Below are 24,869 nucleotides of genomic sequence, written 5' to 3'. Positions count from 1 at the left end.
AATTCAGATATAACAATTCCATTGTAAATGTAAAAGTCATCCATTTTATTATATTATGTACTTAATAGTATTTTAAGCTTTGTTAAGTCACCACAAAATGTTTTTTTTTTTTTTTTTTTTTTTTTTTTGAGAATGTGATGTTATTTCCTGTTCAACCAGTGTGGGGGCATAAATAAATACATTTGCAAGTAAACTGAAGAATGTTGTTTACTTTGAGTGACTTTTTGATTCAAAACCATAATTAATTGCAGCCCTAAATGGTCTCTGATTTAAAGGGGTAAATAAAAAAAGACAATTAACTGCCATAGAATCCTGCTGTACATAAAGCAAGATTGATTTTATATTTCTTCTATGTTGATTCAATGTTAAAAAAATGATTTCAATAGTAGAAAAAAAATACTATGTAAGTCAATGGGGTACATCAACTGTTTGGTTACCGACATTCTGCAAAATATCTTCTTTTGTGTTTAGCAGAAGAAATAAACTCATACAACTCAGGGTTGAAACAACTTGAGTAAATGATGACGGAATTTTCATTTTTAAGTGAACTGTTCCTTGAACAGATATTGATTTCATGTCTATTTTGGTCTATTTGTCATTGTTGAAATGACACTATTTCAGTGTGTAAACCTGATTAAAGATTTATGTTAAATTTCATCATTGATTCAATGATAATTTGGTTGATGCATTTAACATTGATTCAATGTTGATTCTGTGTTGGTCTGCTATCATTCTCTCTCCATCTCTCTCTCTTACACTCACACACACACACACACACACACACACACACACACACACACACACACACACACACACACACACACACACACACACACACACACACTCTTGTATCTATCTTTGTAAAGACATTCATTGACACAATGCAATCTCTAGTTCCAAACCCTAACCATCACAACTAAGTGCCTAACCTGAACCCTTGCCCTAAACCGAATTATAACCTTATCCCTAAAACCAGGTCTTGACTCTCAAACAGGCCTTTAAATGGCTCTCAGAAAGTAAGGACCAGCCAAAAGGTCCTCACTTTACTCTTTTTGTCCTCACTCCACTAGCTGGTCTAAAACTTAAACCAGGCCTCACAAAGCTAGTTGAGCAAGTGTACACACACACACACACACACACACACACACACACACACACACAATTTTCATGTTGTTATAATGAGAAGAAAGAAAGATTTTTTTTCCATTCATATATTGTAACCGTTCAGAACCTGCATTAAAACTGTTAGGTCGCCTGTAAATTCCCACGCTTGCTCAATCCTTTTGCAGCTCATCATGTAATGATGCAAATGAACTCTAAGGACAAGCTTCTAAACTCACATTTCCCCACCGACCACCGAGACTAAACACGAGCAAACAAAAGCAGACATTTATTTAATCGACGCAGTACACCATTAACCCAGCAGAGTAAAGTGCTCTTTTTTCGAACATTTGCATTTCAGAACACACTTTGCATTGATCAGCGTTTGGCGAAATCTAATTAAAACATAGCGATAAACATCAACATTTCGCTAACACGTGCTTTTGGTGATGATGATTGAACAAAGTGAATGTTTGAACTGGTTTATTGTGAAGAATCGTTCGAACCGATTCGTTAAAGTGAAACTCGCCTAATGTTAGTGCTGTGAACCTCTGACACGAGCGAGCAGAAGCTTTTATGTGAGAGAGTTAGAGGATATGGGAGGAGTTGACGTCTCCTAAAAACACTTCGAGCACGGTCGTCCTCCCTGACATGTTTTTACACCGACTTACTGTCCGTGGGAATGAAACCAAGTGTGTCTCCACTATGTTTATAGTCGAGACTGTCACCCTATTTAACATGGGCAGAAGTCTCGTTTAGCTTTGTCCTTCGTCACTACCGACACATTTAACACCCTGTTTGGGATTTATTTGGAATATTTGGAGACTTGTGTAGCGATTGTCTAGATGGAAGAAGAACCGCTGCTTACGGGCAGCATTAACCAGAGCTCAGGAGATTATGGATCTCATGATAGTGATCTACATCAACATAAAGAATCATCAAGACGGCTGTCCTATTCAGTGACTGATGATAGTGAAGAGCAGGGTATGTATTTATTCAGTTTATAACCTGAGACAAGTGTCCTGGACTACTGGCTCAGGCTGACTATAAAACATTTCCATAACATTGTTCAGGTATATCTTCTGTCCAGGATGGTGTCATATTCACCTCAACTTTCTGTTTTTGCTGCCAGACAAACACACCATTGTCTCCTTATTGACCGAGTTGCTCTTTCAGGTCACTTTGACTTCAAATAGGCTGTTATTGCGTTCTAACATGTATCAAATTACAGAGATTAAACATGTGGCAACAGTTTCATTCTCAGTACTCTGGAGATGTTTTTATATAAAGTGTTGCAATATAAAACTCAAACTTTATGTCAGACTATCCTGAATGCTAAGCTGACAGGTTATGTTTTAGTCTGTGGTTTCATATACACCCAGTACAAAGTCAAATGAAACTTTCAGTGGGCACAATAGCACTCAAGGATGGGTTGGATTTGCTGGCTCATGTCCTGTTGAGAAGCTCAGGTTTGGCAAAAGATTCCTGGATATCCTGTAACATTGGTGCTTTCAGGACCTGAAATCTGAGATATACACTACATTCAGATTATGTGTGTATATATATATATATATATATATATATATATATATATATATATATATATATTAATTCAGAGTACAGAGTACATTCAGAGTACAGGTACCGGACATAGGATGATCCAGTAAATTTCGCACCAGTTGCATAAAATTATCTTAAGTCTTAAAAGTTAGTCATCTAATTTTTTTCTTCAAGACTTGTAATAACTTTTTTTTTTTTTGTCAGTTACATAAAACAGTAGATTGGTCTAATTTGAATCTGAAAAATAAGACTAGATACTCCTGGGCAAACTGTTAGTTCTTAAAGGTGTAGTAAGCCATTTCTGAGAAACGCTGTTGAAAGTGAGCGCCACAACACTTTTGTAGCCAATCAGCAGTAGGGGGCGTGTCCACTCGTTATGGGGGAGGAGAGTGAGTTTGAAAAAGCATCCTTTTCTCTCCATTTTGTCCGTCCGCCCACATTGAGATGGCGTTTTTACAAACGAAGACGGAGCTTTTTTTCGCGTTGTAGTCTGGACTGTGAAAACGGAGGTATTTGAAAAGGATGACACATGTGACGCATATTGTTCCCATAAATATCTATGGTTATACTGGCATTGTTGTGCCTGCTATTTACTTTCATAGTGTTGCTAAAGATAAATGTTCCTTTGTAGAATCTTCATATTACAGTCCTGCAAAGATGACAATTGCTGTCCTGCGGCAAAACATTATGTCAATTGCATTTTGGACCTTGCGATTTTAAGTGCAACCTGGACGCAACACTGAGTGGTGGGATATTCTGCCAATAAAATGATCGTGCCAGAAGAATAGCATGAGAACTTGCCCATGCACAGGAAGGTGATTTAAGCATTTTTAGATGTTTCAATGTGGATGAGCAACTTTTGGAAAATGCTTGAAATTGGGGCGTTTTGGAATGAAAATGTCATTTTCAAATGTTTGTTGACATTAAAAAAGAGGAAAGGTCAGGGGAATCTCACTGGGAAAAGGAAGGGTTATAATCAGACTAGAGCTTTAGGACCAACGTTAGTATTAGAAAAACTTTCCAGTGCTGGAGAGAACCAAGCGGTAAGGCCCGTTGATTCTGCTTCAAACGTGAGTAACACTGGTTTTGCTGTTTCACAGAACCAAGATATGCTGTTGCTGTAATATTAGCTCTAGTAACAGGACCGTTTTGAGTGTCATTGTTTCTCTGGAGCTGATGTGCTGTTGGCGACTAACAACAAAGTCCTTAGCCGTTTATTGGAGATGGTCCTCACTGCAGAACATGAAATCCACGGGGAGGAGTCGGATCTAGATCCAACTCCTCCCACCTTACATATACCTAAACCTACCCATCTCCACCCCCTGATCCCTAAACCCACCCCTAAACCTACCCATCTCCACCCCTTAATCCCTAAACCCACCCCTAAACCTACCCATCTCCACCCCTTAATCCCTAAACCCACCCCTAAACCTACCAATCTCCACCCCTTTATCTGGATCCAACTCCGCCCCCCGGATCTCGTGTTCTGCATTGAGGTGCTACTGGTTTATTGTCATCTTCACCGTGTTTTTTGCGAAGCATTATTTTGCTTTGCTTCAGCTGTGATAAAGAGACATCCACTCTTGTGTTGCACGCTTGAGCATTTTGGGGGCGGAGCAATGAAGGGAGGAGTGTGTTTGTTTGGGGTGATTTCAAATATCAACAGCGTTTCTCAGAAATCACTTACTGCACCTGTAAGACACAGTTTTAACACACTGGCTTTGTTTTTGCAACTGGCCCACACACTTTGCTCTATGAGTGGAGTTTTTTTGTTTTGATAACAGAGCTTTTAATATAAAAAAAAAAATATATATATATATATAATAATAATAATAATAATAATAAAAAAATAATAAAAATAGTATATAAGTCAAGCAAATGACTTTTTGTTTCTTTCTATGACACAGATGCAGATTCAGACCTCTATATCCAGCAGGCAGTTGTATTTATTGAAGATGCAATTCAGGTGAAAAATATTTCTGCTTTTATTTTTCCACATTTAGGCCTATGTTTTTATATATTGATTGATTGATTGATTGTCTTTCTGTCTAATTTCCCTGTGTGCTCTTTTCCCACAGTATCGATCCATCAATCACAGGGTTGACTCTGGGTCCTTACAGTTATATAGATGGTATTACTCCAGGATATGTCAGTGGTAAGCAAGGCGAAATAGTTTTGTTTTTGTATAATAATAATTATTTTGCCAACTATGTCCCATACACGTGGTCTGACTGGTGAGTTGCTTTAAAGTTGCCAAAATTAAACTGTATCAGATTATATACAGTTTAAAAGTCATTTTTTCCTCTGGAAAAATAAAACAAAAAATGTATGACTCATCTTGCATCCATGGGCATTTTGTCAAATTTAATATGTCCCTCTCCCTAATTTCATGTGTCACAGGATAGCAATAGCTACTGTACCAGCAGATCTTAGTTCACCTTCTGTAACAATCTGTGTTAAAAGTAATGCGTTACAATATTGTGCTACTCCCTAAAAAAGTAACTATTTGCATTACTTAGCTACTTTTTATGGAAAGTAATGTGTTATGTTAGTTTCATACTCTTTCACAATTAGGCTGGGGTTGCTTGTTTGTTTTTAATAATGACATTTTTTATATTTTTGGCAAATGTAAAGTCTCTTTCACACCAAAAGTGAAATGAATAAGCCTCAGGCTGAAGGAAATATAAATTCATGCCTGTATAGTAGTGGTCAATAAATGCTAGACTTGTGTTACTTATTTGAAAAAGTAACTCAGATATTTTGTTGTAAATTTAAAAGTAATGTGTTACTTTACTCATTACTCTAAAAAAGTAATCTGATTACTTAACCCAAGTTACTTTTAAGGAGTTACCCCCAACACTGAAAAAGCCCATACACTGGCTACTTAATCCTTGCTGGTCAATAGAGTCTTTTAAGCTCACCAATAATATTGTGAAATATTACAATTCAAAATAAATTTCTATTTTAATATATTTTAAAGTTTAATTTATTCTTGTGATGCAAAGCTGAATTTTCAGCATCATTACTCCATAGTCTTCATGAAATAATTCTAATATGCTGATTTGCTGCTCAAGAAACATTTCTGATTATTATCAATGTTGAAATCACTAGGCTACTCAATATTTTTGTGAAAACCAAGATACATTTATTTTGTATCGTGATACTTTTTTTGTAATACAATATTTTTGTATCAATGTAAACTTTTTATTGTCCCTTTTGATCAATTGAATGTATCCTTGCTGAATAAAACAAAAAAATTCTTACGTTTTTTACTAAATACAGTAAATCACCAAATTAACTTGATACTTTAAATGACGATTGTATAAATTACATTGTTACACCAGTAGGTGGCGACAAGTGACTGTTAAAAAATGTGTGATTGAATCATTCATTCAATAGATATGTTCGAAAACACTGATTCATCCAGTAATGAAACAACTGTAGTCTTGTCACTTTATGAGTGAGTCATTGAATCATTCATTACATTTTTTTCCAATAAGTTATTAAAATTGATGAAATATTTTAAAATAAACTGCAGCAATTAACATTTTGTCAGAACCTCTAGTAAACTACATGTTATATTGTTTAGTTGTCTATTCAGAATCGTGGGGGAATCGTGATCTCTATTTTAAAATATATATATATATTTGAACATATTTCTTGAACATATATATTTTTTAAATATATTTCATATCTCTGTCAGTATCTGTTACACACGGATTTGTTATTGGATCTTCTTTTCCACTCTCTCTCTCTCTCTCTCTCTCTCTCTCTCTCTCTCTCTCTCTCTCTCTCTCTCTCTCTCTCTCTCTCTCTCAGGGGTCTGGGGTTCACTATTGCTGTTGTACTGGCACTGGCCTTCATTGAGAGACCCTCCTCTCTAACCTACACTTCGGACATTCGTTTCAAACCCAAGCCCTGGGAGCCTCCCTGTGGATTGACGGAGGGGATTGAGATTGTCTGCCTTTGTATCTTCATCCTAGATGTCACTGTGAAGGTAGACATCCAGGAATATTCAACTGACCACGGGGAGAGCATTAAACGGATAGTTCACCCAAAAATGAAAATGTTGTCATTATTTGTCATTCAAACTTTATTGTGTGAAACCCAAGAGGGGTCGTTTAGAGCCTTATTCAGACTGACAGTTCAAATAAGGCTGATATATGCACAATATATGCACAATATTTTTGTGCATATCCGATTGAAATCTGATCAGATTTAGCAAGTGTGAACGGCAAACAAGCACATGAAATCCGTTTTAAGTCTGACTTCTCTGATTGGATTTTGTGTGGTTTAACTTAAACATGTCATGTTGTAAATAAGACAACATCTGTATTGCAAACCCCTCCATGTTGCAGTTGTTGTTGTTGTTTTTGGCATATACTGTACTTACCAGCTCAGCGTCATTGCCATAAAAATCAATGCAGATATTCCGGAAAACGAAAGAGCGGCATGGGACACAAATTGGATCTGAACAGTTGTGATACACAGTTAATCATTTTAGATCAGATTCCAATTGGATAGACAAATAATCGGATTTGGACTGACAGTGTGAACTATCCCTTTAACAGAGTTAAAGTCGGCATGAAACAGAAGTTGCGATAGTGTTTTCTTCTCTATTGTGCCTATCTTTCCGAGTGAAACGGCTTCTCGAACAAGAAAAAATTTAGGGAGGGAGCTGATTTTGTCCAGGAGGAATTGATTGGATGGTTGTGGTTTGCTATTGGTGGATCTCATGTGATTGACAGGTTGCCCCGCCCCCTGAGTTATATTGATTCAAGTTTATGAGGGGACATGAATTTTAAATATATAAAACTCAATATTCCATAAAAAAATCAAGAATTGTCAATTTTGATTTCATGGTGACTTTAAATTGACCTTTTTAACTAAACTGTTACTATTCATTTTTTAATGTGTTGTTTGTTTTGCAGAGCTATCTGATAGGATGGGAGGAGTTTCGTATGAACAAATGGCTGATTGGTTATGTAATAGTGATTGCAGCATCAGTTATTGATTGGATGTTGAGCATTAGCATGATGTGCAATGAGGTGAGTACAAGTCTGCTTATTAATCGTGCCTAGCCTACACTATAACAGCAGTTTTCAAACCGTTCCTGGAGCTTTCCCAGCACAGCGTATTTTGGATGGACACACCTAGCTCAGGTCATGGAGTACATGAGTTAATTCAGCTGTTAAACAAAGGAGACATCAAACATGTACAGTGCTGCACAGGAGGGACCTGGAAGAGTTTGAAAGCTTTTGCGCAGAAAGATTCCTAGTATATTGGTATTATAGTGACACCAAACTCTTTATTATTGACTATTAGCATCACTTAAAAATAATCTGAAAGAATAAATACATTTCTGTATTGAACATTTACATGGTAAATAATTCAATGTTTTTATTTTTTTATTGAATAATAATAGCCATGTTTAAAATTATTCCTATTTAAAAATATAGTTAAATGTGACGATAAAGAAATTCATTCGTAAATAACTCTTCAAAAAGAAATTGGACAATTAAAATTAAGCAAGGAGAGGAGCTTGAACACATAGTAGTGGAAGATTTTTTACAAATATAAATTATTTTTTACCGTATTACGTCCAATTATAATCAATTCAATAAGTAAGTCAAAAAAGTTGATTAAAAATATATATTGTCTTTCATTTTTAAGGTAAAAAAAAAAAAAAAAAAAACGTTTTAAAGATGCTTATTTGTCAATTTGATGATCACATTTTTATTTTTGAAATCATACACTGATAATTGATTTCTTTATTTTATTTAAGTAGTACTTTACAGTCCTCCATACACTTAAAGGCATAGTTAAGCCATGTATTAAAATCTCATAATTTACACATTTGTAGAATAATTTACTAATTTAAAGAACAGGCCAAAATTGAAGTCCTTCAAATCTTGCCCTCAACTGTCAATCTCAAATCTCATTTGCAAATTCACATCAAACATGACATGAGGGAAATTAAATTAAGTTTCCATTTTTGGGTGATCGATTCTTTTAAAGCAGGTCTGTCCAATCCTGATCCTGGTTGTCCAATGTCCTGCAGAGTTCAGCTCCAAACCTAACTAAACCCATCTAAACCAGCTAGTCAAGCTCTTAATAGGCATACTATAAACTTCCAGGCCGGAGCTAAACTCTGCAGGACAGTGGCCCTCCAGGGCCTTTAAAGTCTTCAATAAGTGAACACTGAGCATGTCGTGGGAAGCAGGATTGACTCAATCAGCAGTGGACCGATTGTAACATTGCCCTGTCATTCTGTCCCACAGAATATGAGAGTCAGGAGACTGATTCGCCCATTTTTCCTCTTGCAAAACTCTTCCCTCATGAAGAAAACTCTAAAATGTATCAAAAGGACTCTTCCAGAGATAGCAAGGTAATTATATATATGTTTGTCCTTTGTGGGTTTTTCCCATGTGGGCTTTTTTTTATAATTTCACTTCTCAATTTGGATTCCGTCTCATTCTAATATTGCAATTTTAAAATAATGACAGTAAACATTGACCAAAAGTGTTCTCTCTATGTTTCTCTCTTTCTCTTGCAGTGTTGTCCTGCTCCTGGCTTTACACCTCTGCATATTCACCATGATTGGAATGCTGATATTTGCCAAATCAGATGTAATAAGTGCTCACAATATAATCTTTGCCAAATAACTCGTCCCTTAAAGGGATACTTCACCGATTAGCATTAAGCTTTGTATCAGTAGAAACCCGGTAGTATTTTCGAGTGACCGTGCTTCCCTCCCTGATGTCCCCCTGAGACGAGAGATTTCTGTATTGTGTGTCTGGAAAAAAACCTCTGATGACGCAAAAATCGTCATTTATCATCATCAGAGGCGAGAGACTCCAGCCAGTAGGAGGAGCTCGTTCCACATGTCTTCAACCCGCCCATAGCGGGATCTCACGATAAAACCACGTCTTTTCAGTTTCGAGTCGACTAGCTGCCTAGTCGTATCATTTCTTCCGATACTGCCCTCTGTAACCAGTAGGCGTGGCTTGGGAGTGTCCTCGTAGGGCAGCGAAGCAAGTGCATTCTGGGAGTTGTTGTCTTTCATCCACATGAGCCAAAAAATACATTTTCTGGCTTTTCTCAGTCTAGAAGGCACCAACTTCTAAAATAATTTCATATTTCTACTACACAAATGACCCAATTTAAATACACATTCATCATTCCAGTGGTGAAATATCCCTTTAAGATGCATTTTGGTTGATCGGATCACAAGTAGACGAGGGAGACACATCGTCCACTTTCCACCACTTCTGTCCTGATTACTTCGAGGGGAGGGTCTATGGGCGGGTAAATGTATGGGCTTTTTCAGATCTTTCAATCTAAGGGACAAAATAAGCTCGTGCAAGTTACATATGAACGCGGCCAGAGACGACGGAAAAACATACGGAGAGCAGCAGCTTTAGTTTCTGCTCTGAAGCCGCAAGATCACGCCAAACGCTGTGAGTGTGTGTTAGAAATCAGGAATGGTGGGAGAACATTGTGCAGCCGAAAAAGTTTAAATCCCGTCTGGCTAGAGCTCTTCCCATAATGTTCCCGCATTAGGTCAGTAGACGGAGAGATGACGGTCTTTTGTGGCTGTTTGAACACATTCGACCACATGAGCGTTTACACTATTAAAGCAATCCGGTCGAATGTGTTTTCCACGACCTCTGGAAGTGGTTGAAAGTGGACAAGCTCAAACTGCTTTCGACCCCGTTTACACCTGTATTTAGCATCGTCCACTTGTGATCTGATCGACCAAAACGCATCTTTATACCAGGTGTGAACAGAGCCTAGAATTAATACTTGTGGAGGAGAGGTGTGCTATTACTTATCTTAGCGATTAGACCAGGGGTGTCAAACTCAGTTCCTGGAGGGCCACTGTCCTGCAGAGTTAAGCTCCAACCCCAATTAAACACACCTAAACCAGCTAATCAAGGTCTTCAGGATTACTGGAAACAGGAGCGGAGTTTGACATGTGAAGATTTTCACTGGGCAGAGAGTAAAATGGTCATTTAACTTGCATTGAAAGTCATATCTAGAGTCCAGAATATATAAGCTTGGGTGTGGGGCTCTTTTGACATGGGCCAGTAAGCAGCCATAACCATGCAGATCATCCTAGTAGAACAGGGTTGAAACCACATATATAGCTGAACCACACAGCTCAGCAACCACACAGCACTCGTCTGAAACACTGGCAGCGAGAACCACTTTCATTTCCTCCTGTAAAAGTTACAAATGTACTAAATGCACTATCTGGGATTATTTAATCTGGCTGTTAGAGGGGCAAATAACATCTAACAACCTTAATATTTTGAATAATTTAGCCGACACATTGGCTTGCCAATAATAAACAATGCAAATTCTCCAGTTGACTTATTCTGTGTGTTTCTGTAGGACGCTAAGAAGAATGGAGAATGGGAAACATACTTCAAAAACCTGCCAAAAGCCCTGTCTTCTCTGCTAGTGCTGCTCACCACCGCCAATAACCCTGACGGTACGTCTTTATGCGACTGTAAAAGTTGCTGAAGTCTCTCAGGAGCTGCGACTCTCTGAATGACTCAGTCAAGTGTTAGATGTTCAGTGACACAGATGACATTTTGGCACTGCTGTGTCGAATTCTCCGTCATTTCTGGCTCATTGCAGTAGAAGCTGTGAGTCATTGGCTTTAACCACATGACATGATGTCTTGTGACTTGTCACAACGTTCTGTTAAACTTTCACAGGTATCTGTGTGTTTTAAATGTGAAACCGCACCAATGTCCTTCAACCTTCTCTTGTAATGTGTGTTTGTAATCCCAACATGTCTTTCTCTCAACAGTCATGATTCCTGCATACTCTCTGAACCGTGGATATTCAATATTTTTTATACTCTTTAGTGTGTTTGGTAAGTTTTATGGCACTCGGGATGAGTTGCATTGTACATGTAGAGTGCTGTAAATAATACTTGCGTTTATAGCTCTCCACCTGCATTAAACATTCACATTTTTTATTGCTTCTGCCAGGAACGTATTTGTTGATGAATCTAATGACGGCTATTATTTATAACCAGTTCAGGGGATATTTACTGGTGAGTGACGTCATCTTAAATTGTTTTTTTTTAGGAATTTGTGGCTTGTTTATTTAGGAATAGTTCAGCATTCTAAATTCTGTCATTATTTCCAAACCCAAATTACTTTTTTCTTCCATGGAGCACAGAATATATTTTGAATGTAATTTCCAATCTCCTTTTTTTTCCCTATACAACAAAAGTAGCTATGTTTCCATCCACCTATTTTAATGTGAATTTTGGGATATCACATAAAAAAATCTGGATGGAAATGCTAAGATGAGCATACATTCTAAAAATGTGCATAAAAAAATGATAAGAAGAAACACACACATAAAATATGATGGAAACACATTTACTGAATAAAAAAAAAAAAAAAAATTGACTTTGCCTCAACGGAGTATGTGATTGGACAACTGGACTAACCAGTGGACCAATCACATTGCACAGCATCTCAAATGTTGGTTTGGTCATTTTGAAATGCCTGAGCCAAAGAAGTATTGCCAAGTCTGTGGTTTTCCCATGGAATTGGGTTACTTTTACACTGTTGCCACAGGTTATTTTTCTGCAGGTTGAAGCGAACCACAACACTCAAGTTTTTTAACCCCTGGAACGTGATTTTTACCGGGGAACCCACCGGAACACAATTGTGCTAGTTTTGGCAATGATTGGGTGGGTTTTGAATGGCAATTGGGTGGGTTTTGACACGAACCTGGCAACCCTGAGCCAAAGTCTGTCACCAAAATGATTAGGTATAATGTCCTCACAGAAGTGTCTCACACAATTGAGTTCACAAACATCAGGCATCTAAACATAAGATTATGTAAGACAGTGTTTATTGGGTTTCATCTGCACGTTCGAAAGTGCAAGTGATTTATAAAAGAGACAGTTTCTTCCCCGATTGCAGCAACTTCCATTTTTATAACAGATATTCTGCACCAATTGCCCAAGAAGTGACGATTTTGTTCTCTTGAACACATGGTATGGAAACGGTGCTCTATTCGCAGATGTTTTATGCGATATTCCAAATTTGAGCACGTTAAATGTGCAACTTCAGATGAAAACAGGGGCTTTCAAACTCCAAAAAGTGGAGCTTTTGAAGCCATATATTTTTATTAAATGGAAAAGAGTGGCGTAAACATTCTTCAGAATTTCTCCCCTTCTACAAAAGCCATACACACAAAATGAGGGTTAGTAAATGACGACAGAATGTTAATGTTGGGTCAACTCTTGCTGTAATTATTGATGGTATGATCTGTGTTTAGATGTCAGTTCAGACATCTATAATCAGGAGGCGTCTGGGTATTCGGGCTGCGTTCGAGGTGTTGTGCTGTCCGGGACGAGGACACACCAGCACTCAGTCTGAAGGCCATGTGTAAGAACACTTCCTTACAGCTTTCTCTGCACACATTCACTCTTATTCCCGTCTCTGATCACATGACTGTTCCTGTTTCTGCTCAGGGAGCGAGTGGCGGTGAACATGTTTCTGCAGGTCATGAGTAGAGTCCACATGAAGTCTTACTGCAGACAAGCTATTATTAAGGTGAATACAGATTGCAGAATAGTTTAATAAAGTAAGCAGGATGTTTGTTTGACCTGTCTTGTTTCTCTCAGGCCGCTCAGCAGTTTCCAGACGGCTTCATCAACGGCGAGGCCTTCCAGAGGCTCTTTAATGAGCTGGACAAGGATTTTATGAAAGAGGTGTGTGACCATCTATATATGTGGATCAGTTTACATTACAGTGTGAATCCAGACTCTTACAGGAAGTCTCTCTTTTTGAACAAGTACAAGGCCCGTTAAATTAGTATTTGAATCATAAGAATATGGTGCATAGCAGGGTTGGACATAATTCATAAGTTAAGAATTGCCTCCCTTATATTTTATGAGTTGTAATTTGGACAAGAAGAGGAATTAGTTCATAGAAACTTGACACAGTCACGAAATTAGGAATTTTATTTAGTCCAAAACAACAACAAACTGGGCAAGAATATACGACTGTTTAAAGTTTGCAATGTTTCATTTTGTTTGGGTCCATTTTGAAAACTTTGGGGTAATTTGGGGACACTTAAAGGATTAGTTCACCTCAAAATGAAAATTTCCTGATAATTTACTCACCCCAATGCCATCCAAGATGTTCATGTCTTTCTTTCTTCAGTGGAAAAGAAATTAAGTTTTTTGAGGAAAACATTTTTCTCCACACAATGGACTTCAATGGCAACCAGAATGTTGAAGTTCAAATCAATGCCGTTTCAAAGGGCTCTGAAGTGCTTCAAAGGGCTCTGCACGATCCCGGCTGAGGAATACCGGGGTCTTATCTAGTGAAACGATCGGTCATTTTCTAAAAAAAATAAAAATGTATATACTTTTTAACTACAATTGTTCGTCTTGTGCTGGTCTTCACGTGGTCGACATGCCACGTATTACGTCATCACGTTGGAAAGGTCCAAAAAAAAAAAAAAAAATAATAATAATAATAAATTAAAACAAAGATGTCGGACGATTTTGAAGTTGGAGGAGAAAATGAGATGGAGTTTTTCGCCCTTCCCTACCTTTTTGAACTGGAGTACACAGACAAATAACTTAGATAGATGATGTGACGCGTGACCTTTCCAACGTGATGACGTAATACGTGGCGTGTCACAGACCAGCACAAGACGAACAATTATGGTTAAAAAGTATATACATTTTTATTTTCGTTAGAAAATGACAGATCGTTTCGCTAGATAAGACCCCATTCCTCAGCTGGGATCGTGCAGAGCCCTTTGAAACGGCATTGATTTGAACTTCAACATTCTGGTTGCCATTGAAGTCCATTGTGTGTAGAAAAATCCTGAAATGTTTTCCTCAAAAAACTTAATTTCTTTTCCACTGAAGAAAGAAAGACGTGAACATCTTGGATGGCATTGGGGGTGAGTAAATTATCAGGAAATTTTCATTTTGAGGTGAACTAATCCTTTAATAGTCAAGTCAAGTCACCTTCATTTTTATTAAGCGCTTTTAACAATAATGAATTGTTCCAAAGCAGCTTCACAGTGATAATAGGAAATTACAGTAACAGAGATAGTTTTGGCTTTACAGCAGCTCTAGAATAAAGTTATTGTCCAGCTAAAGTTAATTTTGAAGGATTTCCGTTGCGAAGATCATTAGTTATTTACTTAGGGGCCGGTAACACGACACCGTTCTAACAGAAAACCCTTAACGCGCTCTGGCCCGCTCATTCGCACAGCAACAGTGCCTGGTGTCCCGAGAACGCACTCCCGGAAACAGGTCCCAAGGTGCAAACGATTATCAGTTATCTCCGCGCAAACACCGACGTCGCGCACATGCGCATCATGTGTTCAGTCCAGAGGATATATATGTGTAGTCCTGACATCACTACATTCACATTAGCGTGTATCCCTAATATTCAACAATATTACTGATCTGACTGCATTGACACCATTATATGAGAACTGAACTTAGCTGGACGATGACATCACGGTTTTCTCCAGAGCTGCTGTATAGATAAATAATGATTAATAACTAGTGATTTTTACTACGTAAATGAATCAACACTGAACTGACTTAAGCTGGACAATGACACTGTTTTCTTCTAGATCTGCTGTACAGCCAAAACATTCTCTGTTGCATTATTTTAACATTAAGTATTGTAAAAAGTGCTATATAAATAAAGGAGACTTGACTTGATAAAGGAAGCATTCTGGAAAGTAATGTGCAATTAGGTCCATAAATTGAGTTGAATTCATATAATAAATATAATTTAAAAAAAATTAAAATAGTAAAATAAATAATATAATAAATTATTATTCAATTAAATAATTTAATCCAATAATATAAGTAAATAATATACATTGCACTGGAAATGCCCCATATGTTTTGTGTATGGTTATGTTTATGGGTTTTCATTTTCAAATTCAAAGTCATTTGGATAATGGAGTGTAATATTTATATTTAATATTTCTTCAGTTTCTTTGAATTTTACTTCCTTGGATTCAAATATAAATTTCAGTTCTGCATCCTGTTTGCTATAGAGTTGAAAAGTTGAAAAATGAACATTCACTTGGGTGTCAACAGACATATGAAGTGCTTTTGTCTTTTCCCTACAGCATCCACCAAAGCCAGAGTACAGTTCTTCTGCCCTGCAGAAAATCCAGTATATCTACAGCCACTATTACATCACAGTGCTGGGAAACGTTGTCGCTCTGGCCAATGTCATCTGTATCTGTGTAAGAAACCTTATTTCCTTTTCACTTGCTTTAATTATCACATTACCCAATGTACATAAAGAACATCACATACATTTCCAGAATTCTGTCCATTAAAACAAGGTTTTCCCAAATAGTTTTTTCACCACCCAGTGGTTCATGATGGAGCTGCAAGGGGATAGATCTTGTGATAGAAATGGAAAATTAAATTAAATTACAAATTAGAAAATATGAGTTTTAGTCATTTTTACTGTCCTTTTTTGATATAAACAGGAAAAATATTGACCCCAGATTACAAAAAAAAATTTAATCTATACATTTAAATATAGATACCATCAATTATTTCTACAATTCACATGATTTAAAACCTGCATCAGGTTAGAACTTATATTAGCAAAATAATTGTATTATTCATTTTATTTATTGAAAGATTAGAACATTATTTGAAATCTCAGGGGTAAAGAATTTAGCTCACAGAAATGCATTACAAAATCTTTGTTGATCAGATGATATTTCTTTGTTTTGTTGTGAGATGGTGCCATCTTGTGGATAGTATATGCATAACAAAAGTTATAGCTTGGACTACAGTAGTCCATCCTGTATACCGAACACAAATCGTGCGTTTGGTTGCTCTGGCTCTCTGAAACTTGAAGTTCATCTCTGATTTCTGTTGTTTTTCTGCAGACTGCCTTGGTTCTGAATTCAGAGAAATCTGCCTCAGAGAGGAATTACTTCTATATGGAGGTGACCGTCTCATGTATTGAAAACTATTTATGCTGCTGCAATGATGAAATTTCATTTAGAAAGTGTATTGGCTGGTTCAAAACTAATAAATCGAATCCTTTTGGCTTGTGTTTTTTATTCAATTTAATTTTTTTTAGCAATAGTTGATTTGTTGTGTTTTCTGAATTTTGAGTGTGGTTCAATTAATATTAATGCGAATATCTTTTCTGTCTTCTAGATCATCAACTGTGCTTTCATCCTGTTCTATTTAATTGAGATGTTACTGAAAATAGTGGCTTTTGGTTGGAGAGGTTACCTGTCTTTCAGGAATAACATTTTTGATGGATTTCTCACTGTTCTTTTGCTGGTAATTTTTGTGATTTATTTCTATTTATAATAATCCTTGGATTTATGCAGCGTACATGCATGCATGCGATAACTGGAGACACGTTGTGTTGTTCTTTTATCCTCAACAGGCTCTTCAGATCGCCATACTCATCACATACAAGAATCCCTCTGAGGAAGTGTGAGTGTGTGGAATTTACAATCATAAGATCACAGAATAAATCTGTTCTCCAAACGCCTTGATCTGACGTTTTCCTCTCATTTTGACAGGGATCCGGTTTCACACCGTGTGATGGCTTTGTGGGAGATGGTGCGATTGGTCAACATGTTGATTGTTTTCCGTTTCCTCAGGATAATTCCAGAAATCAAGGTTGGTGACAGGATACTCACATTAAACACCTTGCTTCTACATGCTGAACACACTTGCACCATTGCATTTCTTAAAAAAAATAAAATAAATTCTAGCAGATCACTGTTAAAAGCAAAATATTTGCAGAAAGTACTTAGCTTATTACCCACCGAAAAACATAAACAAATTATTAATTATTAATATTAGTATTATAAATGGCCTGAACTGTGTTTTCCAAAAGCATTGTAAGCCTAAGTTGATCGTAGAGACCATTGGTGGCAATTGTTCTACGATCAACTTGTGATGCTTTTGGGAAACGCAGCCCTGGACAATTATATATCACCTTATATTTAAATTTTGGTAGCGCAACCTTTAGGTAACGTAACTGTACATGAGTGCTTCTAATAGCCATTAATGACTTTGATACTGTACATCTCTATTCGGCCATTTGCAAACTACTCAAATTCTCTCTGATTTAAATGTGATTTCTTTTAAAATGTGATTTTAATCTGTACTCATTGCTTGTCACTTCAGAACAGAGACACAGCTTAATTAAAAACTAATTAAACATTAAGGCCCGGTTTCACAGACAGGACTTAGATTAAGCCAGGATTAGGCCTTAGTTCAATTAGGACATTTAAGTAGGTTTTATAAATGTGTCTGCATGAGAACATGAGACAAAACAAACATATTTTAAGATATGTCAGTGCAAGTTGCTTTCAGTTAAAACAGCTCAAACATGCATTTTAGTGTGAGACTAGCTTAAGCCTTGTCTGTAAATCCACGGGGAAATATTGTCTTTGAGAAGTAGTACAAAACAGTCAACCTACTGTAGCAGCAACATAAACACTGCAAATATTTTGTATACCCATATATAAATGCATATCAATATTGATTTAAATTCCAAGTTTTGTCTCTCTTACTGGTTTGCTTTTCTTCCTAATCTTTTTTTTTTTTTTTGGGGGGTACTGTTAACACATTAATGCTCATACTATTTAAAAAACAATTCATGGGTGCCAGTATTTTTGGCTATGACTATATTTCATATACAGTAGTTGGCATAATTGGTCTACCCCCCATTGTCATCTGACATGTATCAAGTGCACTAATAATGTTTTTGTTCTCTGGGCTTTAGTTGATGGCCGTGGTGGCCAGCACTCTCGTGGACCTGGTGAAAAACTTGCGGGCATTTGCTGGCGTTCTGTTGGTGAGTGAGCGACTCGTTTTACAGTGTCACATGCTGTTTCATCATTAATGATGAGGTCAGTCTCTTCACCTGTACATGTGTCGTCTCTGATACAGGTGGTGTACTATGTGTTTGCAGTTCTTGGTATCTGGCTTTTCCAGGGAGCCATAACCCCTCCACCAAACATGAGGTACTGTACATCAACTGCACATTTAACACAAACATATCTCAATATTACTGGGGAAAACAGTCTCTTATGCGCAACAAGGCTGCATTTATTTGATCAAAAATACAGTAAAATAACGTTTTTTTTTGGAACACTTAAGAATTGAATATATTTTATAATGTTTTAAATTGTACTTTATTTCTTTGATGGCAATGTTTGGAATAATTAATTTTTTTAAATGTTTTGAAAGAAGTCTTTGCATTTATTTGATGACAAATACAGTAAAATAAAAGTAATATTGTGAAATATTATTGCAATTTGAAAGACTTATTTACTATTTAAATGTATTTTAAAATGTAATTTATTCCTGTGATCAAAGCTGAATTTTCAGGATCATCACTCCAGTCTTCAGTGTCACATGATCCTTAGAAATCATTCTAATATGATGATTTGATGCTAACGAAACATTTCTGATTATTATCTATTTTGTTTTTACTGGGTTTTTTTTGTTTGTTTTTTTGGGTGATACACTACCATTCAAAAGTTTGGGTCAATTAGAACTAATAATAACAAACGAACACCAATAATAATATTAGAATGACTTCTGTAGGATCATAAGACAAGAGTAATGATGCTGAAAATTCTGGCTTTGACCAGTAGTGTGATTAGTTATGTGTTGCTATATATTGTGTAGATCCTTGTTGACAACTCTATGCGCTCTACATCTTCTCTCTCTGTCTCTATGCGCTCTCCTTTCAGTCTGAACGCCAGCACAGAGAACGACACGGGTCCCTACAGCATGGATTGTGGCACTTTTGAACAGCTGGAGTACTGGCCAAACAATTTTGATGATTTTGCTGTAAGTTGCACAGAGGTCTCAGCCTCCCATGACACCCTCGCGAATCAGACACATCCGAATAGGTTCATGACATATAGGTTTCTAACAAGTTCCCAGAATGCTAAAATGAGCACTTATGAGGAAGAACTAGTCATTGGATTTGACCAAATTGCAATAATTTCATCAAATTTCATAAATCGTTACTATTGGTCACCATTTTCATCTGTCTAAGTCTAACCAATGAAAAGTATTAAAAAGAGCTTATGACTAAACCTTGTAACTCCATTGGATCCTCAAACTGTCTCTAAAACATCATAACTCCACTCGCCTCAAACTTTAATGAAGTGTCGTCTCTATTTGAGCATGATTTGGGTAAAATGTTAATATAATAAAGTGACACATGCAAGTGTCCATATATTAAGCCACAATATTGACTTTGACAATGCTTTGTTTGATTATTTGTTTTTGGAGATACAAGGTTTCTGCCTGACAGCGACGATCTATTTCTGTTTTGATATCATTTATTTTTTAAGCTTTCATAAAATTAAGGAAATTTTTTTTTAAACTCGAAAATTAATGTAAATGATTGAACTCTTGATGCAAAATAAATGTAACTCTGTTTTCTTCGTGTTACATGTTTCCAGTCCTCTCTGGTCCTGCTCTATAACATCATGGTGGTGAATAACTGGCATGTTTTCACAGATGCATACACCAGATACACTACAGAGTAAGATACACACACACACAAACACATATACATGCCAATATTACTAACAGGGGACCGTCATTGGACATTGACCAAGAGTGGACCAAGTTCTGGTCATTTTGAAGAAGCAAAAATGACATATGACATACATAAATGATTGCCTCACATCGCCAAGTACAATACCAAGAGTGGGATGCAGTGGTGCAAAGCACGGCGGGTTGAATTTTATATATAGAATATACATTTTTCAATTGTAGTCTTTAAAAAAGACATCTGAAATAATAAACTAAGTGCAATGTAGTGTTGTCAAAATATAGATTTTTCTATACATATCGATACTGAAATATCTGAAACGCTTCCAATGCTCATTTTCCCCAGAATAGATAGACGATACCAGCTGTTCTCTCTCTCTCTCTCTCTGACTGCGAGTGACACACAAACCCGCCTCTCCTCACTCACTCGTTTCATTTGATGAATAGTGTTAGTGTTGTAGGGCTTGAATTTCAGCGTGGAATTGCGCATAATTTTACTAATTTCCGTTGATTTGATGCTCACAGACACAAAAAGTGCGGCACATAAAGCCGTCTCTCAGTACTAAATCTTTTTCGCTGCTTATTGCGCTTAAACAGTCAAATACACACAAAATAATGTCTGTCTTGGCGAGTATTCACATAAACAATGTTTTAAGTGAACAAAAACAGTTGAGAAAGAAAACGCATGTGTAACAGTATAATGGATCCTTGCATCAAGTCTTAAAGTGACAGCAGCCTAATATTCCTGCTGCCAATTAATGCGATATTAAAAATATCTGTATGGAAGTTTTTCCCATGGTATCAATGTCACAATTGTGGCCAGTGAAAGTGCTGAGTGGCTAGTAACTTTGGAAAACCACTAGCCACAGTGGCTGGTGAGCAAAAAAAGTTAATGTCATCAAGAATGCATTGTGCCAGCTGTAAAGCAACAGAGATTGCGAGCCAAGACTTCTCGTCCAACATCTGTGTCTGTCTGACCTCACAAATATTCTACTGAATGAATCTGCAAAATTCCCACAGAAACACTCTAAAATCTTGTGGAAAGCCCTCCCAGTAGAGTAGAAGCTGGTATAGCTGCAAAGAGGGGACCAACTCCATATTAATGTCTATGTAGTTAGAAAGCAATGTCATTACAGTTCCTGTTGGTGTAATGCTCAGGTGTCCCTTATCACATTTTTCAGCATTGCCATTACATTCAAAGATAGACGAAATGCGAGATAATTATAAGTGTAAAATCAATCGAACTGCTATCGCACAATGTTCCCCCTGTTAGTTTGGTACACAAGTACACACACTCTCTTCTGACTATCTTTAACATATTTGGATGCTTTGGCTGGGCAGGGTTTTGTAAATTTGTACCCCTAACTCTTCCATGCCAGGTGGTCTTTGGTGTACTTTGTGGCCTGGTGGATGACATCTTCAGTCATGTGGGTCAACCTGTTTGTGGCACTCATTTTGGAGGTATGTAGATTGTTTGGTTTAAATAATTCAAGATCGACCATATACTTTCCTGGTCTTATTGCGGATTCATCACATGCACATTATTCCAAAGAAAAGATATAGCCCTATTATTATCATAATTATGACTGAAATCTGATGAACTACTGAACATATTCTCAATAGCTTGATTTGTTTTAGTGAAGTGCACACCCCACCCCAGGGCGATTGTAAAGACTTCATTGGTCATGTCAGTCACAGTGCTGACTACCTAGACAACGCTGAAATAGGGCTATATAAATAGGGTCAAATACTAACCCCTAACCTTAACCTTAATGTAGTGTTGGAAGCACACCTTTTTACATAGCATTACTGTTTGTCATAATGAGATCCTGAACTGAATCCATAAAGCCTGACCTTTTCTTGACAGGTTAATAAATCTGTTTCTAAGCATGCTAGTTAACCTTGTGTGTGTGTTTTGTTTGTTCGTGTGTTCAGAACTTCACCTATAAGTGGGACCGCAGTAATACTATGTCTGTTGAGGATGTGGAGAGAATCGCCTATCAAAGCACTGTGCAGTTTATGTTCAGGTAAGACTGTGGGAATAAAGCCATCGATAAGTTCCCAGTAACACTTACAAGCGCAACGCGCAGTTACTCGTCACATGTATTTACTACAGCTATAACTGTAAATATGCATAATTGCATGTAGATAATCTTAAACCAAACCCTTACCGTAGCCCAATAGTAAGCACATTACCTATTTGTGTAATTACACTGTAACAACGTCTCCTGAAAGTAAAGTGCCACCAAGTTCCCTCTCAAAGGTTCTTGAGAAATGGGATAAAACGTGTCCCCCAGTTTTACAGTACACACACCGATATACACCAGGCATCCTCATATAGCGGACCGCGAGACAAAATGACAACTCTAGCACCATTTGATCATTTCTACAGTTTAAAGTGAGAAGCATGTCAAAACAACAGAGCGGTTCACACCACAAGCACTCAAAGTCGTTTATGGTAATGATAATTATGTGCTATATCCTCTAATATTTTAACACGCTTCATTCAAGCCCTTTCTGCTGTGTATGTGTTGGATTTTGGTTCATTATTGCAGTGATTATAATGTTTCTATCATGTTGTAATATGTTTGGCAACAGTTCTTCTAACCCTAACTGATGGAGTGTGTAGCTTCTCATTTCTTAAACAACCATGTATGAAGACACATCATGGCCATATTCCAGGATGACAGTGTCAAGATTCATTAGACTTGTTGATGTGTCTTCATACATGGTTGTTTAAGAAATGAAAATCTACACACTCCATCAGTTAGGGTCAGAAGAACTGTTGCCAAACATATAACATGATAGAAACATTATAATCACTGCAATAGTCATCCAATCATAGACTCTTTCACTCTTAAGCATTTGCCTATTTAAATCAGTGAACTACTGCTGCCCAGATGGATATATATATATATAAATACTCCGAAAAAGTATTGTCTGAACCTCCGCTGGGAAGGAAATATAGAGACTGGACCTCTTGGAACTTTAATTGAATACCCCTAATATAAACAATATAGTAAAATCTCTATCGATACACACTTTTTATCATCACCACGATAGCAGACCTACGCCAAACCCTTTCACTAACTATAACTGTTTAATGAAAGTGAGAGAAAAGTGATAGGTTGATAAGAGTGTTGTTCAAATATCTGATTATTTTCTATTATTTTGCCCATCCTCTGCTTTCAGAGAGCATGTCCAAGAGCCGACAGAAGAAGAGTTACTAGCTCAACTACAACAACATCCTCATCTCCACCTCTCCTGGTGACCCTAAACCCCCTCAACTCCACCTCCAAAACAATCCCACAATCCTTCAGGACTCCATCACGTCTGTGTAGGCCTCATGTTTACATATCCATCCGTTTTGGAGGGCCTGTTTCCCATTATAGGATCGGTGTTGCTTCAGGTCGGCCTGGGAAAGGATGTATGTGTTTTCTAACAGAGAGTCACATGATTAATGTTCAGAGGAACTTCAATTTAAAAAGAAGTTTTAGCTCAAGTCACAACTATTGCTGGAGTCCCAGAGTTCTTGTCTTACAACCTGTGAATAATAGTGGGATCAGTGCCACCGTTTTTGTCTGAATTGGAAATTCATTTCATAACCAATATTTCTTTATTTATTTTTTGTAAGGCTGTTACAATCGAACAACAAAATAACAATCTATAGATTTTTGTTTAAAAAAATCGTGGAAACAAAGGGACAAGACTCATAAATGTATTAAGTGTTTTTTAGCTTTGTTTTTTATTAATTCTATATTTCTGACTGTGCCATTATGTTTGTTCAGTGCTTTTATTTATGTTAGATTTGACAGAAATCTTTATGGGTGAATCTCTCAAGAAATGTCCAGATTGTATTTCACCCAAAAAAGAAAAAAAAAGAAAAGGAAGGAAGGAAATTGATACAATAAATATATTGGGTAACACTTTATTTTAAGGTCACGTAGTTACACGTTACTACACGTACTTACTATAGTAATTACAGTAAATTATGCACAAATACAAGAAACTTACCCTAAACCAAACCCTAACCATAGCTCTATAAGTACATGTAGGTCATTAATATTACTCCAAACTTATTTAAGTAAGTACAATATAACTGTCACCGTAAAATTAAGTGTAACCATATATTAAGTGTAACCATATATGTAAGAAAATGACAATTAAGCACATGCCACATCCAAAATTCTCAATACTGCAATGTGAAGGTTTTTTTTTTCTTTACACTGCCTTTAATTTATGCAGTAAAAATAATTAAATCATTGTGTCCTGACAGGATTCAGAAGTTTGTTGTTTTGTATTATTGTCAGTAGTAAATTTCTGGTTTATTATCATGCAAATGTCACAAAGCAAACGGTGCAAAATTGTATGTCTTATTTTTCTTTGAAATTTGGGGAAATGTGACCTGGACTGTTAGTCAGTGAATTTCAATGACTTTGGTCATGATTGGGATATATTCCATGTTTTCAATATTATCAGAGATGGTGTTTTACTGTTATCAATACATTTGACTGAAACTTGGTTTAAATGGTTGAATAACAACCTCAATCAACTTAAGTTGATTAAGTGTCTCTGTTAACTGTCTATACAGGCAAATCAGATTTTTATC

The 24,869-nt window shown here is 36.7% G+C and overlaps 1 protein-coding gene and 1 long non-coding RNA gene across 2 annotated transcripts; both read left to right on the top strand.

The window, feature by feature from the left end:
• The first annotated feature begins 1,689 nt into the window (after positions 1–1,689).
• Positions 1,690–24,538, top strand: tpcn2 (two pore segment channel 2). The gene is made up of 25 exons (XM_082160936.1): positions 1,690–2,085; positions 4,569–4,627; positions 4,740–4,816; positions 6,481–6,658; positions 7,593–7,709; positions 8,943–9,049; positions 9,218–9,290; positions 11,059–11,158; positions 11,483–11,548; positions 11,667–11,731; positions 12,976–13,085; positions 13,172–13,253; positions 13,325–13,411; positions 15,817–15,936; positions 16,600–16,659; positions 16,877–17,005; positions 17,115–17,164; positions 17,254–17,353; positions 18,468–18,539; positions 18,635–18,708; positions 19,444–19,543; positions 20,167–20,249; positions 21,640–21,721; positions 22,196–22,287; positions 23,453–24,538. Exons 1-25 carry the CDS (start codon positions 1,947–1,949, stop codon positions 23,529–23,531), a joined length of 2,301 nt encoding a protein of 766 aa, XP_082017062.1. The 5' UTR covers positions 1,690–1,946; the 3' UTR covers positions 23,532–24,538.
• LOC309492221 lies at positions 2,092–4,071 on the top strand. The gene is made up of 2 exons (XR_014203476.1): positions 2,092–3,170; positions 3,293–4,071. It is a non-coding gene; the product is annotated as an uncharacterized lncRNA (long non-coding RNA).
• Positions 24,539–24,869: the final 331 nt, after the last annotated feature.

Source organism: Leuciscus leuciscus (assembly GCF_965113295.1).
Source record: "Leuciscus leuciscus genome assembly, chromosome: 2".
Taxonomy (NCBI): Eukaryota; Metazoa; Chordata; class Actinopteri; order Cypriniformes; family Leuciscidae; genus Leuciscus; species Leuciscus leuciscus.
This window is presented reverse-complemented; position numbering and strand designations above follow the sequence as displayed.